This window comes from Schistocerca nitens, chromosome 1 (assembly GCF_023898315.1).
Source record: "Schistocerca nitens isolate TAMUIC-IGC-003100 chromosome 1, iqSchNite1.1, whole genome shotgun sequence".
Lineage (NCBI taxonomy): Eukaryota > Metazoa > Arthropoda > Insecta > Orthoptera > Acrididae > Schistocerca > Schistocerca nitens.
This window is the reverse complement of record NC_064614.1, coordinates 1308407157-1308426835: the sequence shown is the minus strand read 5'-3', so window position 1 is coordinate 1308426835 and position 19679 is coordinate 1308407157. Positions and strand designations below refer to the sequence as shown.

The 19679-nt window shown below is 39.2% G+C and overlaps 2 protein-coding genes across 4 annotated transcripts in view; one reads left to right on the top strand and one right to left on the bottom strand.

Moving 5' to 3' along the window:
* The window catches only part of LOC126202727 (uncharacterized), an 81161-nt gene extending 70097 nt beyond the window's left edge, over positions 1–11064 (top strand). The window contains exon 2 of the mRNA XM_049936889.1: positions 10557–11064. Coding sequence (XP_049792846.1) covers positions 10557–10928 — 372 coding nt within the window. The 3' untranslated portion in view covers positions 10929–11064. The remainder of the gene's footprint in view (positions 1–10556) is intronic.
* A 4519-nt stretch (positions 11065–15583) lies between these two features.
* The window catches only part of LOC126202674 (methionine synthase reductase-like), a 77580-nt gene continuing 73484 nt past the window's right edge, over positions 15584–19679 (bottom strand). The window contains exon 10 of one of the 3 annotated variants that reach the window (XM_049936887.1): positions 15584–15608. The gene's annotated coding sequence lies outside the window, so the exon portion shown is untranslated. Of the gene's footprint in view, positions 15609–18622; positions 19636–19679 lie in introns of those variants that run through there. The other 2 variants (XM_049936886.1, XM_049936885.1) reach the window with 2 other exon arrangements.

Genomic DNA, 19679 nt, shown 5'->3' with positions numbered 1-19679 from the left:
GGGACCATGAAAGCAACATTAGACTAGTTACAGCACACAGAGGTGGGGTCTAACAACCATTGGTCCTGCAATGTGTACACAGTTGAAACAGGACGATACGTACACTCTCCCAAGTGTTCACAGCAGCATGTGGATTACATATGTAGATGTATGTTATGTGGTTGAAAGCCAACCAAAATTGCCTGTCAGCACCAGAAGTAGTCACTGCTGGCTGAATACCTAATAAAAGATGCTGTGTAAAATTCCTCGGGATCTGGTAGCATAAAGCGTTGACACCATTTTAAGTCATATACAAACTAATCGTGGAGGTCAGTTCCGTGCATCCTGCCTTAGAAGCATCCCTTATTGTGTTGAACTAAAGACAAGTGTATTGGCATATGCTGCACATTTTTACACCTTGTGTGTGTGTGTGTGTGTGTGTGTGTGTGTGTGTGTGTGTTTGACAAAGGCCTTGTGCCTTGTTGGCCAAAAGCTTATTTTGTGACAGTCTGTTTGTTGTGCCTATCTGGGACTCAGCATCTCCGCTGTATGGCGAGTAGCAACTGTTCTTTTCATAGTATTGGTACATTTTTACTCTTTGTTGTCTTACATAATTATATTTTGGGGCAGTGTTGATTCAGCACTGTGAACACTGTAAGAAAGATAACCGCACATCTTGAAAAAGAATATTAAGGTTCTTGAAATGCCTGCACTTACTTCCCAATACATTTACCCCTTAATGGTTTTTGTTGTTGATAATATAAATCTGTTTTCGCTGACCTCTAATCTGCACAAGCAAAATAAGAGACAAAAAGTAATTTTGATGCAGACTTGGCCTCCTGGTCTAGAGTTCAGAGGGTAGTTATGTACTGGTACAGAGCCATTCAAAAAGCTGCTGCCTCCTCAGTTATGTTAAATAATTTATATTCGTTCCCTATTGGTAGCTTACTATTTCCTCGATTACACTGGTACGATACAGTACTGCTTGTCACAGAACCTTACAGTAAACACTGCTGCTTGCCATATACCTAACAGAACTGCTAAATCATTGAATCTAAGTATTCAGGTAATTCGTAGAAAGTGTCATTAATGAGGTTTCTTGATAATTTTCTTTTGAATTGTTTGGGATTCCCAGTTTCTTATTTCATTGTCTGCAAGTCACAAAAATGATGAAAAAGTAATGAAAATGAACAAATTGTCATGAAAGTAATGAAAAGGTAATGAAATTGACTGAGTTGTCGTGAATGCTGTTTTTTGTGTTGATCAGGTTCAGTTCTTGAAGCGTCTAACAAGTTAGAGATACCACCAAAAATGTTTAATCCAGTAATCCATTTAATAATAAAGATTAGCTGGAACTCTTTGTTATCTGTATGGCATTTGTGTATTCTTCAACTGCTGTTGTGGTTTGGAACCTTGAGCAGGAGATATGGAGGGAGAAATTTGGAGGTGAGGCTTGTTAACAGAGAGCTATAGCTGATGTATGCTCCTAGTGGAAATAATGTGTAAACTGTTGCTCCGCTTAAGACAATGCAGCTATCTAATGTGCTTCTGGAGGAGTGTCAGTTACTACAGTTGTTTCTTTATTTCTGTTCACTCCCTTTTCTATTTAAATCTCTTTAATTCATATCTTTCTTGGAAACACATTTCTTTAAAGGTTGTTAATAATTAAGATCAAACTACTGCAATTTTAGTCTTGTTTAAAGCCTTAAGGCCGACCAGAGTAAAACTAAATTGTTAATGGCCAAAAGGTATCCCTGCTATATTAGCACACTGTAGCTTGTAGTTGTATCTGCTGTTTCTACTCTTTTCTTTTCTGTCTTTCATTCTTGATAAAAGCTTCAATTTCTTCATGCCAGGTGTCATATTAGTGTATTTCAAAACACAAATGGTGTAATAATAATAATAAAACTAAACAAAGGTTTCCAGAATGAGATTTTCACTATGCATCGGAGTGTGCGCTGATATGAAACTTCCTGGCAGATTAAAACTGTGTGCCCGACCGAGACTCGAACTCGGGACCTTTGCCTTTAGCGGGCAAGCGCTCTACCATCTGAGCTACCGAAGCACGACTCACGCCCGGTGTCACAGCTTTACTTCTGCCAGTATCTCGTCTCCTACCTTCCAAACTTTACAGAAGCTCTCCTGCGAACCTTGCAGGACTAGCACTCCTGAAAGAAAGGATATTGTGAAGACATGGCTTAGCCACAGCCTGGGGGATGTTTCCAGAATGAGATTTTCACTCTGCAGCGGAGTGTGCGCTGATATGAAACTTCCTGGCAGATTAAAACTGTGTGCCCGACCGAGACTCGAACTCGGGACCTTTGCCTTTCGCGGGCAAGCGCTCTACCATCTGAGCTACCGAAGCACGACTCACGCCCGGTCTCACAGCTTTACTTCTGCCAGTATCTCGTCTCCTACCTTCCAAACTTTACAGAAGCTCTCCTGCGAACCTTGCAGGACTAGCACTCCTGAAAGAAAGGATATTGCGGAGACATGGCTTAGCCACAGCCTGGGGGATGTTTCCAGAATGAGATTTTCACTCTGCAGCGGAGTGTGCGCAGATATGAAACTTCCTGGCAGATTAAAACTGTGTGCCTGACCGAGACTCGAACTCGGGACCTTTGCCTTTCGCGGGCAAGCGCCCTACCATCTGAGCTACCGAAGCACGACTCACGCCCGGTCTCACAGCTTTACTTCTGCCAGTATCTCGTCTCCTACCTTCCAAACTTGGAGACGAGATACTGGCAGAAGTAAAGCTGTGAGACCGGGCGTGAGTCGTGCTTCGGTAGCTCAGATGGTAGAGCGCTTGCCCGCGAAAGGCAAAGGTCCCGAGTTCGAGTCTCGGTCGGGCACACAGTTTTAATCTGCCAGGAAGTTTCATATCAGCGCACACTCCGCTGCAGAGTGAAAATCTCATTCTGGAAACATCCCCCAGGCTGTGGCTAAGCCATGTCTCCGCAATATCCTTTCTTTCAGGAGTGCTAGTCCTGCAAGGTTCGCAGGAGAGCTTCTGTAAAGTTTGGAAGGTAGGAGACGAGATACTGGCAGAAGTAAAGCTGTGGGACCGGGCGTGAGTCGTGCTTCGGTAGCTCAGATGGTAGAGCACTTGCCCGCGAAAGGCAAAGGTCCCGAGTTCGAGTCTCGGTCGGGCACACAGTTTTAATCTGCCAGGAAGTTTCATATCAGCGCACACTCCGCTGCAGAGTGAAAATCTCATTCTGGAAACATCCCCCAGGCTGTGGCTAAGCCATGTCTCCGCAATATCCTTTCTTTCAGGAGTGCTAGTCCTGCAAGGTTCGCAGGAGAGTTTTAAGCAAAGGTTGCTACACTATGCATACATTAATTACCAAAAAGCTTTTGATAGTGTACCCCACTCATGGTTACTACAAATATTGCAAATATACAAAGTATATCTGAAATTGATACAGTTCCTAAAGATAGTAATGAAAAATTGGAAAACCACACTTAATATCCAAACAAATTCAAATATCACATCACAGCCGATACAGATTAAGCGTGGAATATACCAAGGAGACTCATTAAGTCCTTTCTGGTTCTGCCTTGCTCTAAACCCACTATCCAACATGCTAAATAATACAAATTATGGATACAATATTACTGGAACATACCAACACAAAAACACACATTTGCTATACATGGATGATCTAAAACTACTGGCAGCAACAAATCAACAACTCAACCAATTACTAAAGATAACAGAAGCATTCAGCAATGATATAAATATGGCTTTTGGAACAGACAAATGTAAGAAAAACAGCATAGTCAAGGGAAAACACACTAAACAAGAAGATTACATATTGGATAACCACAGTGACTGCATAGAAGCGATGGAAAAAACAGATGCCTATAAATATCTAGGATACAGACAAAAAATAGGAATAGATAATACAAATATTAAAGAAGAACTAAAAGGAAAATATAGACAAAGACTAACAAAAATACTGAGAACAGAATTGACAGCAAGAAACAAGACAAAAGCTATAAATACTTATGCTATACCAACTCCGCCAAAGCCGGTCCCAAGCCTGGTTGAAAAAGGAGGAGGGGGGGAGGAGTAACACCTCGTTAAAAAACCTTGGTTCACCTGGCCCGGGTGATAGTACCTCGTGAGGTTCCCTTGCCAGGGAAACGGTGAAGACCTCAACGGCAGTGAAGGCGGCGATGAAGATCATCAGAACGGCGGAACTGGCGGAAGAGGCAGGCTTTTGTATAAAAGCACCAGACTGTAGCGTCTGTTCCCACAGTGGGCGGCTGCAAAAGGCGTCTGTCCCACATGTTAGTGGCGGCCTCACTTATAATTCTAAGCTAAATGCTTGAATTTTTATCATCGAAAGGTTCAACTACCTTTCCCCAAACCAAACTTTAACCTAAGACATGATGGTAAATTTCAAAATGAAAACTACTCCAGGAAGTAACCAATCTTCCATCGCTATTCATGGCGGTGCAACTAGGTCTTTGGATTCTGGAGAGCCTAGAACATCATGTAAGGAAGAGTCGGAGCTTCCTAGTACTTCTTCAAAGATAAGACCCAAGAAAAAACATCTACTGGGGACTCTGAATATCAACACACTTATGAAAGTTGGAAAACTAAAACACATAACGGACACTATTAATCAACGCAACATACTTATATTAGCTCTTCAAGAAACAAGGTATCTGGATGAAAATGCATTTGAATCAGGTGGATACAGGATCTACAAAGGAAAACCAGCCATTAAAAATTCCAATAATACGACTATATTAGGGACCGCATTTATGGTCAAACAGCAACTTACGGAATCAATAACTAATTTTAGCCCCCCATCAGAACGAATTTCATTTCTGACGTTCAAGTCAGGCAATAAACGCTACACTATTATTAATGCACATGCACCTATTAACCGACATAACAGAACAAATGTTGACAAAGTGGAAGATTTTTGTGAAATGCTTGAACACGAAACATCCATATCACCTAAAGAACATATAAAAATTTTAGTGGGAGACTTTAATGCACAAGTTGGCAAATAAATAAAATTTAAATCAGTAGTTGGAGATTATCCAGCACATGCAAGAACCAACAGAAATGGGGAAAGACTCATAGATTTTTGTAGACAGTTTAATCTAAAATTAATGTCGACATGTTTCAGGGAACTTGCAAGAAAGAAAAAAACGTGGGTATCACCTAATCCAAATCAAGGTGAATATCAGTTGGACCATGTGGCAATAACGACTCGCAACTACAAGGAAATCTTGGATGTCAGAGTGAGGAAGGGCCTAAACATAGACTCAGATCATTACCTGACAGAAATAAAGACCATGTTCCAACCAAACAAACCAAAACCAAGAAGATTTCCAAGAGTAAACACTAAATTTCACCTGCAAAAGCAGGACAAATTCTGTCATATACTAAACACACGAAAAATGGATAATTGGGAAGAAATTAAAGAAACAATGATAGAGTCAGTTAAAGAAATGGGACAGCCACGAAGAATACCAAAACACAGATGGTGGAACGAGCTGTGTGATGAAGCAATTGACAATCGACTAAAGGCATGGAAAAAATGGTTGGTTGGTTGTTTTGGGGAAGAGACCAAACAGCGAGGTCATCGGTCTCATCGGATTAGGGAAGGATGCGGTAGGAAGTCGGCCGTGCCCTTTCAAAGGAACCATCCCGGTATTTGCCTGGAGAGATTTAGGGAAATCACGGAAAACCTAAATCAGGATGGCCGGACGCGGGATTGAACCGTCGTCCTCCCGAATGCGAGTCCAGTGTGCTAACCACTGCGCCACCTCGCTCGGTAAAGGCATGGAAAAAATGGAACAGTAATAAGATGATATGGCATTGATAACTGAAAACCGAACAGACGCAACAGTTATGCTTGATATGTTACACGAGATTGCTGAAAAGACTGGGCTAAAAATATCCTACGAAAAAACCGAGTATATAGAACACAAACATAATACAGAAAAGTTTATGAAAACAAAGTATGGAAAAATTAAAAGAGTTGATAGATTCAAATACCTGGGGGAGTGGATCCAAGCCAATGGACTGGATAACACAACAAATAAAGAAAGAATAAAAAAGTTGGAATTTGCATATAAATTAACACAAAACTACTACAATAAGAAATCAATATCCATACAAGCAAAGATTAAACTTTATAATTCAGTTATTAGGACACAAGCAACATATGTATCAGAGTGCCTAACATTGAATAAGAAAGGCGAATTAAGAGAACTAGAAAAAAGAGAGAGAAAAATATTAAGAAAAATTCTAGGTCCTGAGAAAAACAAGGAATATAGGTGGATTAAAAGGAGAAATGAAGACCTATACAAAAATACAGAAAAGATCACAGATACAATGAGGAAGAGACGGCTAAAATTTTATGGACATTTAAAAAGAATGGAAGAAACACGTATTACAAAGAAAATTTTTAATTACGTTAGTAAGCTGAAAAACACTGTAGGATGGATAGAAGCAGTAAAGAAAGACGCCAACAAAATAGGTGTTACAGAAGAAATAATACGTGACAGGAATAACTTTAGGCTACTTATATAAAACGCAAACTATGAAGAAGATGCGCCAAAACCTCGACCCAAGAGAGTGTGGACAGATGAGCAGAGACGAGCAGTTGGCGAGAAAATGAAGAAGTACTGGGAAGAACGGAAGAAAAAGAAACACCATAAGTCTTAAGTTGTATGCGGTCCATAGCTGGCCAAATTCATAATAAAAAAAACAAACTTATGCTATACCAATATTGACCTATTCATTTGGAGTAGTGAAATGGAGTAACACAGACCTAGAAGTACTCAATACACTTACACGATCACAATGCCACAAATATAGAATACATCACATGCATTCAGCAACAGAAAGATTCACATTAAGCAGAAAGGAAGGAGGAAGGGGATTTATCGACATAAAAAACCTACATTATGGACAGGTAGACAATTTAAGAAAATTCTTTCTAGAACAAGCAGAAACTAGCAAAATACACAAAGCAATCACTCATATAAATACATCGGCTACACCACTGCAATTTCATAACCACTTCTACAACCCTTTAGATCACATAACATCAACAGATACGAAGAAAGTAAATTGGAAAAAGAAAACACTACATGGCAAGCACCCGTATCATCTAACACAGCCACACATTGATCAAGACGCATCCAACACATGGCTAAGAAAAGGCAATATATACAGTGAGATGGAAGGATTCATGATTGCAGTACAGGATCAAACAATAAACACCAGATATTACAGCAAGCATATTATTAAAGATCCCAAGATAAATGCAGACTTTGCAAACAACAAATAGAAACAGTAGATCACATCACAAGCGGATGTACAATACTAGCAAATACAGAATACCCCAGAAGACATGACAATGTAGCAAAAATAATACATCAACAGCTTGCCTTACAACATAAACTAATAAAACAACACGTTCAGACATAAAAGTATGCACCACAAAATGCACTGGACAATGATGAATACAAATTATACTGGAACAGAACCATTATAACAGATAAAACACCACCACTTAACAAACCTGACATCATACTCACCAATAAAAAGAAGAAATTAACACAACTAATCGAAATATCCATACCCAATACAACAAATATACAGAAGAAAACAGGAGAAAAAATTGAAAAATACATCCAACTGGCTGAGGAAGTCAAGGACATGTGGCATCAGGATAAAGCTGACATTATACCAATTATACTATCAACTACAGGAGTCATACCACACAATATCCACCAGTACATCAATGCAATACAGCTACATCCAAACTTATATATACAGCTACAGAAATCTGATACTTGTTCAATTACCCGAAAGTTCCTAAATGCAATGTAACATATACCGTACAGTTAAAAGGAAGTCACGCTTGATCAAGGTCCGCATCACTTTCCATTTTTAACCAGACATAATGTCTGAGAAAGAAAAGAAATAATAATAATTTACTATGAATGAAATAAATGCTATAAGTAGTATGATTTATAAGCATTTTCCTGTAGGTCATTAGAGGAGAAAATCAAAGGATTTTCCTTAAAGGAGTGCAACCTTCTCGAACATCACTGAGTTTCCTCTCAAATTCTCTTGTATAAGATGGGTTGGAGATTTTGAGGTCACGTAACGAGCTCTGGAATTTGTTCCGCATTTGAAGTATGTTACCGAAGTACATAAAAGACCACAAGAAACTATGAGCTTTGAAAAAGTTGGTTGGTTTGTGGGATTAAAGGGACCAGACTGCAATGGTCATTGGTCCCTGAAAAAGTTGAACAACATTTAAGAGACAAATTGGTCTGTGCATAACTTCAGTTTCTTATGTTATTGTCAAATGAACATAAGTTTTTAAGTAGGTATCAGCCTTATGACTCTCACTTCATAAAGAAAACTGTTATGGAAATGCTGATAAATTTTAGCAAATGACGTACTATTGATATTACCAAAACATGTAGGTGTGATCCTAAAACAAGTCATCATGTAGATACTGAATTTGGTGCCACTGCTGCTAGCAAGAACTACATGCAACTGGATAGCCTTATCTTCAGAAATAAGTGCACAAGTATTTTGCAAAGTCTGTATCTAAAAATTACTGAGAAAACTCCTTTGAAATTAAAGACTGTCAAAGGTGGCACATGTTTACCACCTGACGTTATGCACACCTCCATTTTGAGAAATTTTCAAGTTACTACTGAGAGAGAGAGAGAGAGAGAGAGAGAGAGAGAGAGAGAGAGAGACTGAGACTTCATCAACAGATGAAGTAGTGAAGGGAGAGTATTTTAAATTTTGTAAATATTCTGAAAAACAACTAAAACAATTAAATTCAAGAACAAACTTGATCACTTACTGATGAATTTACTGCAAAGTGTGAACCACAACCTTTTATGATTGTTTCATGGAAATGCTGCAGCTGGAAAAGGCTTTTCTGTTAGCAAACGAGATTTAGTTGAAAACTTAGAAAATACAATTTTTGTAGAAATAAATGTCTGCAATGCAATAAAACTGTGAGGTTGTCTGGTACCGAGCGCCGCAGGTTTCAAATCCGTGCCAGACAACATGGACCACGATTACCACTAGAGGCAGCCATAAGCCGTGGCCATGCGCGTTGCTGGCTCGGGTGTAAATTGAGGGCACCACGGTGGAGCACGTGGTCCCAGCAGCCAATAGCGATGTACCTTATCCTGCATTTAAGCACCTGCCTCTCGCTCAGTGAAGCAGTCTGATATTCGCGTGGTCTATTGACATCTGGCCTACACACAGTGTGTGTACATTACTTTGTTTCAGTGTACGAGTGGACATTGTGGATTCGTGAGGTTGTCGCTTGTGACCCCGTTGCTTCTTGTATGTTATTGTTCATAAGATCTTGGTCGGTCATCCATCATTGTTCATGTCCATCCTTTCCCATTAGTTTGTCTGTTTGTGGGCCACTCCCATTTGGTCCTGCCATGCTTTGTTCTCGGCAACCCTGTGACCGGAATGGCTGTGGTTACGACGGGTTGTTTACGTAATAGAGAGAAACAACTGAATGTGGACATTACTATATCGTGTATACTAGCTGTGAAGAATGCTTCATCAAAAAGAGTACAAGCCTCAAAAAGAGAAGAAATCTGATGAAAGTGAAGTGGCCAATATTACAAGGAGAACTGTTCAAGAAATAAGACTTCAGGAGGCGCGGAGGGGGGGGGGGGGGGGGGGAGAAAGAAAGAAAAAAAAGTTGTAGAAAAGGCAAAGGGATAAGCTGAAGTTTTAGATGAAATTTCAACTGGCTAAGAAACTTGAACAGTGAATGTTTTACTGCAGAATGTAGCATTTGACAAATATTTATTGTACTTTAATAATTGTTGTATCGTCTTAAGGAAAATTGTAGAATGTTACTGCATTACTATGTTAAAACAATATGTATTTTAATTGGTGTAATGGAAAAAATATGTCTGAAAATAGTCGTACCCCATCCTAGGTGAGAGTTAAATATTTTTATAGCATTTGGTATTTGATAAATGATATATATAGTTACATTATTTATGATTGTACCAAGCACATTTTCAAGAAGTTGTGAATTTAATCAGTGAAAATCAGTAGAATCGCTGTTTGTTAGGTGACAGCTTGTTGAATATTGAAAGTAGAGCAGATACCTAATGCCAAGCTGTGTGTATTCGACTACACTGCCTGAGCACTGTTGCGCACTGATAGTTAACTGTTCATCCATTTGGTGAAACTTGTCACAGCCTGAAGATCAGTTCTGGGTTGAGAGACACTCACTAATACAATGTGAAAAATAGTTCCTTAGAAATGCAAGCAGTATTTTGTCTGACCTCTTACACTGACTGTGTGACAATATAATGTATAATCAGGATAGACACATCAGATGTACTGTTCTGTACACATGCAAGACAAGTGAGAAGCGTTGTTCAGAGAGGAAAGCTTTAAACATCACATCAAGTGAGAAGGACTATAACTTGGTAACAGGAACTGCTTTTTATCATGTTGTGTTCTGTTTAGAAATACTATTCAGACACATCGAAATTTATTTAATGCTCACTTTTGTTTCAATTTACAGATTAATGTGGCTGCTGATAGACCAGAATCCCCTTCAGCTGACAGCTTGCATTCGAGCACAAGTAGCCTGGATGTGGAAATAGCAGAGGGTGAAGGGACAGTGTTGCGGTGGTACACTACTGTAATTCGTATTATATATATTCTTTTGTGGTGTACACTGTATGCAATAGCTGTCCAGATGGAGTTTGGTGTTATATACCTCATTGTGTCAGCATTGTGTCTTATTTGGCTAAACACAAGAGTTGGTCCTAAGAAGAAAGGAGAAATAAGTGCATACTCAGTTTTCAATCCAAACTGTGAGTCAATAGATGGTACACTGAAAGCTGAGCAGTTTGAAAGAGAAATCAGATACGGGGCAGCAAGTGTCCACTGACATTTCCTACATCTATGTTCACAGAATATTGTTAGTGCCAGGATTTGTCACATAACAAGGTGGCACAGATATATGAAAGAAGCGTCTCACATTTTACAAATAAAACTGGCAAAACTCTGCTTGTCAACAAAATGTACATACTGGTTTTCTACCTCTCGCTCAGTGCCTTTTCATTCCTCTGACCTCCCTCCTGAAGTTCAACAAGGTCGTGTTACAAGTCACTATTATAAACCCATTATAAATATTTTCCTACGGTATATTACATTTGTTTAAGTATGCAGGTTGGTGTGACTGAAAACTGATATTAGTGGCTTGTGGAGACACAGTTGATTCCTAGCAGCATGGCATCTGGGTCATTCCATGTCAAATCAACCAATTGTACTACATGATTTGAACCATGACCTCTCAGATTTGGATGAATTTTTTTTTCAGGTAATTTATCCACTAACACTAGTTTAAATTTCAAAATTTTCTGACCTATGGTTTTTGAGTTTCAAGGGTTTAAAAATAAAAAACCTCTGTTTTTGATCAATCGATGACTGTTTTAAAATGCTGTAGCTAAAAAACTATACAACCTAGAGAGCTCAAACTTGCACCATTGTTTTCCTCTAAAAATTCCCTTCAATTTGATATGTAACATGACTATGCTATCTAAATCTGAAAATTTTAAACTATTCCAAAAAGCATTTTTTGAAATTTCCAAAATAAGTACCCTCAGATTTTTTATAAAAATTGTGTGTGTTGACCAGTCTGACGGACTACGTGCATGCAAAATTTCAAGATGGGATCTCAATGGGTTCTTGCATCAAATAATATTTTACTACCGCAATACACACTAGTGAGGTGAAAAGCAGACTATTTCTAGGCTATGAATACTAAGGTAGGCCTATGTAATTCTAACAAACTTAAATTATTATGTTAGCCTTTTTATGCAACATTACCCTCTCATTGTTTGTTAATTCATTAAATGATATAGTGTTGTTTTAATTTAATGTTCATGATTCTTTTAACTGTGCATCAGAAGGAAGCTAACACTTTTTAATTGGTACTATACGTGCTTTTAAAAAAAAATTAATTAATAAAGCCACTCACCTTCATCCTTAGTTGTAAATGACAGAGATTATCTTTTTCTTGGTTTTCCAGTGTTATTTGTAATCATTTACAACAAGTTCCTTATATTAGATTAACTTGTTGATATTTGCATGGATAGAACTGTATTGGTATTTACAAAGTTAATACACATGGTATTTATACAACTTAGTGTTTAGTGAGAGTAGGTGTAACATAATTTAAATGTGCTTCTTTTATGACGACACACACACACACACACACACACACACACACACACACACTCATACACTAGAAAAGTCTCGTTTTTTGTCGCAGCAGATGAAATGGTTTGTTTACTGAGGTGTCATGCATCATTGCTGGCTGATTGCAGCTGAGTACGTGTGAAGCCACTTGGCTACTTCCTCATTCTTACTACTTCTCCTCTTCCTACCACTCCCCTCAGCTTGTAGTCAGTAATGCCACTACTTCTTGCTGCTAGCCTAGCAGCTGCAGATGAGAGGCAGTGTGTTATGACAAGTGGTTTGTTTGGATCTGATTCACAGACTGTAGACCCAGAGGTCAGAGACGGCTGTCATGGGCACATGCAATTGAATGTGTGTGAGCTCTCATTTCCTGACAAAAGCTATGGCTGAAAATTTAGTTGTGACAGTGTGGTTGTCTTTTCTATGAGCCTGTCTGTGGCTCAGCAATTATCTTTACAGTGAGTTGCTACACACTCTCATTATTATTGATTCTCAGTGTCTCACCACAACTACATTGTACAGTGTGTCGTTTTACAGACATTTTATTTATTCTAGTACATTTTGGCACTTAAAGAGTAGTTTATATGTTGGAAAGTATGGACGATAAGAAGGAGGAAATGGTATCAGTTGCTGGCAGTTTGTACGCTATGTACTCATATATTTCTCAAAAGAAAAATCACAAAATAGATATAACACAGTGGGTAATAACTGACAATAACAAACATAATAGAACCAACATTTTATTGGCGGTCACCTACAGTGTTAGTTTACACAATTCTTTCTCCTCTTATACACTTCTTTCAAGAGGCCTACTTTTCCTGGGGTTATTTCGGAAATCTGTGAAGGTATTTTAAATCTGTTATGCAACTCCAAGAAAATGTGAATTTTTGTCACCAAAATCTCTTGCCCAATGTAAAGTCCCGAGCAACTGGATAAAATCGCAGGAGACGCCTGTATATAAGAAGCGTAGAAGGACGGATCCTCAAAATTACTGACCAATATCCTTAACATCGGTTTGTTGCAGGATTCTCGAACATATTCTCAGTTCGAATATAATGAATTTCCTTGAGACAGAGAAGTTGCTGTCCATGCATCAGCTCAGCTTTAGAAAGCATCGCTCCTGCGAAACGCAACTCGCCCTTTTTTCATGTAATATCTTGCGAACCATGGATGAAGGGTATCAGACGGATGCCATATTCCTTGACTTCCGGAAAGCGTTTGACTCGGTGCCCCACTGCAGACTCCTAACTAAGGTACGAGCATATGGGATTCGTTCCCAAATATGTGAGTGGCTCAAAGACTTCTTAAGTAATAGAACCCAGTACGTTGTCCTCGATGGTGAGTGTTCATCGGAGGTTAGGGTATCATCTGGAGTGCCCCAGGGAAGTGTGGTAGGTCTGCTGTTGTTTTCTATCTACATAAATGATCTTTTGGATAGGGTGTATAGCAATGTGCGGCTGTTTGCTGATGATGCTGTGGTGTATGGGAAGGTGTCATTGTTGAGTGACTGTAGGAGGATACAAGATGACTTGGACAGGATTTGTGATTGGTGTAAAGAATGGCATCTAACTCTTAATATAGATAAATGTAAATTAATGCAGATGAATAGGAAAAAGAATCCTGTAATGTTTGAATACTCCATTAGTCATGTAGCACTTGACACAGTCACGTCGATTAAATATTTGGGCATAACATTGCAGAGCGATATTAAGTGGTACAAGCATGTAATGGCAGTTGTGGGGAAGGCGGATAGTCGTCTTCGGTTCATTGGTAGAATTTTAGGAAGATGTGATTCATCTGTAAAGGAGACTGCTTATAAAACACTAATACGACCTATTCTTGAGTACTGCTCGAGCGTTTGGGATCCCTATCAGGTCGGATTGAGGGAGGACATAGAAGCAATTCAGAGGCGGGCTGCTAGATTTGTTACTGGTAGGTTTGATCATCATGTGAGTGTTACGGAAATTCTTCAGGAGCTCAGGTGGGAGTCTCTGGAGGAAAGGAGGCGTTCTTTTCGTGAATTGCTACTGAGGAAATTTAGAGAACCAGCATTTGAGGCTGACTGCAGTACAATTTTACTGCCGCCAACTTACATTTTGCGGAAAGACCACAAAGATAAGAGAGATTAGGGCTCGTACAGAGGCATATAGGCAGTCATTTTTCCCTCATTCTGTTTGGGAGTGGAACAGGGAGAGATGATGCTAGTTGTGGTACGAGGTACCCTCCGCCACGCACCGTATGGTGGATTGCGGAGTATGTATGTAGATGTAGGTGTATTTCGTCTTATTAAAATCACAATCAGTAGTCTTAATGAAACACACAAAACATTTGGCTTGCTTTCACCATCTAAAACCAGTTTGTTACAAAAGATGATAATAAGTGCTTAAGATTTTTGTTCACATCAGGAAATGCCATCTGCCTGCACGATTTTTTTTTTTTTAGATATTTCTTTGTTTGCACTATTGTTTCTTGCACCATAGCTGCAAAGACAGATTGTCAACGTACGTCTTAACATACCGTTGAGATCTCAAAATTTGGCAGGGAAGAATGCTTAAACTTGTCTGGAAATCAGGGAATTTCACTTGGGGAAGCTTGTGGGATCCCTGTTGATGTTCCATTCAAAACATCTTATAGACACCCGACTATAGGGAAATGGGTCACTAGGAAGGGGCTACGGGGGGACTGTTTCTTGGTTGCAGGGTATGCCCCACTCCTTTGGAAATGTAGTGGTACTCCCCAGTACAGCAAAGATTTTGATGAGCAGTTTTAGGCAGATCTTGACAGCCTAAGGATTACTGAGTAGGTTAGGTGGGTGACTGACTTCAGCACTTGCTCCAACTCGGCTATAGTAAATGGATTTTTCCAAACTCTGTGCTCATTGTCCATGCAGTGACAGCTCATGTACAAAATTTTACCAATGTGTGGGCCTAAAGCCTTTTGACTTACAGGGGTAGTATTGTGATGAAATTGAGTATATTAATTTTCCATATCTAAAATTGAACTGTTTAACATTGAAAGGAATTAAAAAAGGTATTATGGTAGCAGTGGAAATCAAACAAGAACTGACAAATTGGCAGTCCATGTGCTTGACCACATCATCATTATGTTAACTGTTCCTCAAAAATCCCACATACTCCATGCTTGCACAGTAAGTTACAGGCACCATCACAGAAAAATACTGACCTGGAGCTGTGAGCAACGTGGCACTCACAGTGCTGATGCTGAAAAGGATGACAGTCGAAAACAAATAGCTGCATCCCTTCTCAGAGTTGACCGTAGTGTGGTTGACCATTTCAGCACTTGACACTGGTTTTTGTTATCGTGGAGCACTATTTTTCAGCTATTTTATTTGTGTGCCAGCATGAATCTAAAGAGAAATTACTTATTTTAGTGTGATATTTACAGTGTGCTGCAGCATATTAGCAAATGGTAACCGGCCACCACAGCTTACATGGCTCACATGTAGGCATCCTGCAGGAGGTCATTGCAGGTGCGAATCTAGCTGCGAGTTCTAGAAATCTAATACCTTGACAGTGTTTATTTGGTTTCTTCTTCATATGTTAAATCGTAGACAAGAATCAGACAGAGTGCTCAAATGTGTGTTTTGCTTGAGTGTTTTGCGTGTTTATGTTTTTAAAGTTCTCAAAGTAGAAGTTTCTTTAAACATATGAAAGGCTTCTTTCTGCTTTCTAATATTGAAATTGCAATCTTTATTCCACTAGGGTACCGGTGTTCTTCACGGTAGGTGAGCTGGATTACTTGTAAGAACTCATGCAGTCGCTGCATCATTGATAATACTAAAATATTTATAGTCTCTCCATCAGCAAGGATGATGTGGTTAGAATCTTAATCTGGTCCTCAATTGTTCCATGACATTTCATCCAGTCTGCTTTGTTAACTTTCTACTTTCCTGCTGGGTTAGTGGGGTTTGAATGACAATCCTCTGTGTTTCTAAAGCATTGTGGTCTGATATTCCAGCGGAGGTCTGCAGGAAAGTTTAGTAAACGTAGAGCTATGTGGACTGTGGATAGCTATTTTACTTGTTTCAGAATCAGTGTTGACATTCAAGATATAAAGACCAAATCTATCCATAATTTCTAGTAAAGCTGCTCAATAACTGTCTTGATATTCACATCCCCAAGCATAGCTGTAGGCATTAAAATCTCCACAAATAATTAATGGTGTTTCTATCTGGCTCATTGTACAATGCCCTTCTCGGTATGACAGTTTTCTTCCAACAGTAAAGTGATACTGTCAATATTTCTTAGTCAATTATTCTGGTCCTAATAGCCACCACCTGAAGACGATTAATGCTCAACTTATCAATTTTTATTGCCTCACAGGGTAAATGAAAACTTAGTGGAATAGCTACACCTCATCTTTCTTCTTCCCAATCATCTCTAAATACAGGAAAGCTGAAGATCCTAGTTTGAACTATGTTTTACAGATGCATGCCAACAAAATGGCTCTCAAAATTAATTCACAATGCAAGACATCTTTAGTTCCACTGCAAAATTGCAAGTAACTGTTGGTTTGGTTTCATATAAATGGCTCCTGACAGCATGGACATAGCTTCATCTATGAGTTTATTGTAAACCTAATTATTATTATTATTATTATTATTATTATTATTATTATTATTATTTTTACTATTAAGAATTCACTCCTACTCTGCAAGATTTTCTGATTACAACTATGTGATTTCGAGTTTGCTGGCGGGCTCGGTCACTGCCCTGCCCATTCTCTATGCTGTTGTTGCAGTGTTTGGATTACGTCAGCTAACTGAACTTGAGCTACTGGCGCTCCTCTCAGATACCCGTTGTTATAGGGATGGAAATTCTGTGTAACTATAACGTGCAGGAGGCTCATTTAGAAGTTTCTGCGTATGTGGCCTGTTATCTCCTACATTCTTAGCGTAGGCCATACTGTGTTATATTTCTTGTTGATGTTTCTAAGCTCAGCCTGACCTGTCTGTAGCGAGACGTGGGCTGCAACAACATACACGACAACACTTCTTCCATGCAAATAACTACTGAATGCGAATTGTCACATTTACTTCCACAAAAACAATTAAAGGCCTGTGAGCTGTCCATCTGTATCTGTTGTTATTCCTTTGTGTACTGGAAGCAGCTGCAGGTCTCCACATGGTTAATGACTTCTTGAGGGTTAGGTTCAACAGTATGCACATCAGTTACCTCCACTTGCCATTTTTCCCCATTCTTTTATTTGTTGTCCTTTTGTCAATGTCAAGTTTCAACTTGGCATCTTCTGTCGTCTCTTAAAGTCCATCTCCTCATCACTGATTGGGTGAATAGGTCTTATCCGAGCTGTGAGTAGCTGCTGATACTATGCACATATCTGCTTGTCTCTTCTCGACATTATCGTATTGTGGGTATCCATAGTGAGGTCCTGTACAACACTGGCAACAGTCACCCAAGTTTTAAGATCTACAGGTAAGTCAGTCTGACCTTCCTCTCTGTACTCTCTGCTGCCCATATAGTCCTTTGGGTATCAAAATGAAAGTAATTCTGTGTTTTCTATCTTGTACAATTCACGCACACTTAGAGTTGCATTTATTTCTATTCGAACATGTGAAGATAGTTTTTTTTGTAGATTATAGAGATGTGGTGCATGCTGTATATGGTAAGAATTGTTAAGATTTCAGTCTACAAAACTGTTGAAGAAACTGTGGCTGTTGAAATCAGTTTGCTCATTTATAATGTTTTGGGAAAATATTTCTCTGAGCAACAGTGTCTCAAGTTGTAAGAACAGGTCTAGGTGACTGTGTGTGTGTGTGTGTGTGTGTGTGTGTGTGTGTGTGTGTGTGTGTTGATGCACTTGGTGAGCTTTTTTCACAGTGGTTGTCTGAGAGAATCAGTAGACTGTTTGTAACACATTTAATAAGCTCTTCTTGGGGAATTGTTGCTCTCTAATTTATATACTTCACTGTGTTCTACTAAGGATGTGTCAATAGTGTTTAGTTGTGCTAGGTAAGTCATAACAAATTTTGTTGTTTGTGGACAGTAATATTTTTATATAAGTGTTCTTAAACAAACTGACATATACTTAGGTATGGTTTACTTGGATGCATCTGTTCTGTGCCACTGTCTCTTGCTTAGTGCCTTCGTTAACATTACTAGACAGTATTCTGCTTGACAACCTGCCAATTACTTTCACTGAGTACCCATTGTAATTGTAAAACAAGGTGAACTGTGTACTGCTATATAAGTGCACTATGTTCCCTAGGAAATTTATAGGATGATCAGTTTCATATTCTGTAGTGAACGACATATTTTTGAGAAACAAATTAAATACTAAAATAAATTCACCGAGTTCATTTTTTGGTACCCGTAAACTAAAAATAAAGTTTTAATGGACAAATCTCTCTTGCATTTTTATTCCAACTTATGGATATCTCCTGGCTTATGAAGGTGTTACAATTTTTTTTTTCCTCATATGACTATCCAAGTGACATGGAAACGAGATGTGTTTTTAATGGAAAATTGGATATTTAGTCAATGGCTGTAATTTACACAACAGATATTTATATAACTTAGAAGTAAAGGAGACAACTTACTAAATAGTAAAAGCGTACACACACACATATAAATTTGCAGAGCAAGGCCAACTCAAATCTGCAAAGTGAAAGAAAGCGGCCACTGACCCTGAGCATGTTGCACGTAGCAGCATGTTCCGACAACACTGCCTTTGGCCATAGTTTTGCAATTACCATACATTCTGGTGGAAGATGAATTGGTGATTGTGCCCGCATAAAATGCTGTGCAGAGATTTCCACAGAACTGGTATATGACAGGGCATGGCTCCTTTTGTGGGTGGCCCTGCCTCTGATTGGACAGGATGGGCCTGGGTTAAGATCTATACCCACACCCCTACCCATCAGCTCCTCTCTTCCAGTCCGGCATGCAGCTTCACAATTGTGTGTTGCATCCCGTGCCCATACCCTGCTGCCTCCCTCCACCGCAACCTCCCGGCTCAACTGCAGTTCCAGCACGCGCGTGTGCATGCACCTGTGAGCAGCGGTCTATATTTTTCATTCCTTTTTATGTGCCAGTCTATGACTCAACACTTCCACAATTCAGCCAGCTGTCTCCTTTATGTCTAAATTATTTACATTGTGCCAGAACTTTCCTAACAGCAACATATTTATGTATGTTGGAAACAAGAAATAGATGAAGGATTCCATTTACAACTGCTTTGTATATTTAATTTTATTTTATGTGTGTATCTCACAAATAGAGTTGCCTCAGTGGCCAAGACAAGTGATTAAGGCACAGATCTCTTACTCAGCAGGGACCTCTGGTCATCCGGAGAGAGAACTGCAGTATCGTCTGTCATCGAAATGTCTGAAAATGTGCAATGTCTACCCTTTAAGTCTGTTCGACAAAGATTGTAGAAAGCGAGACTGGAACTGTAGCAA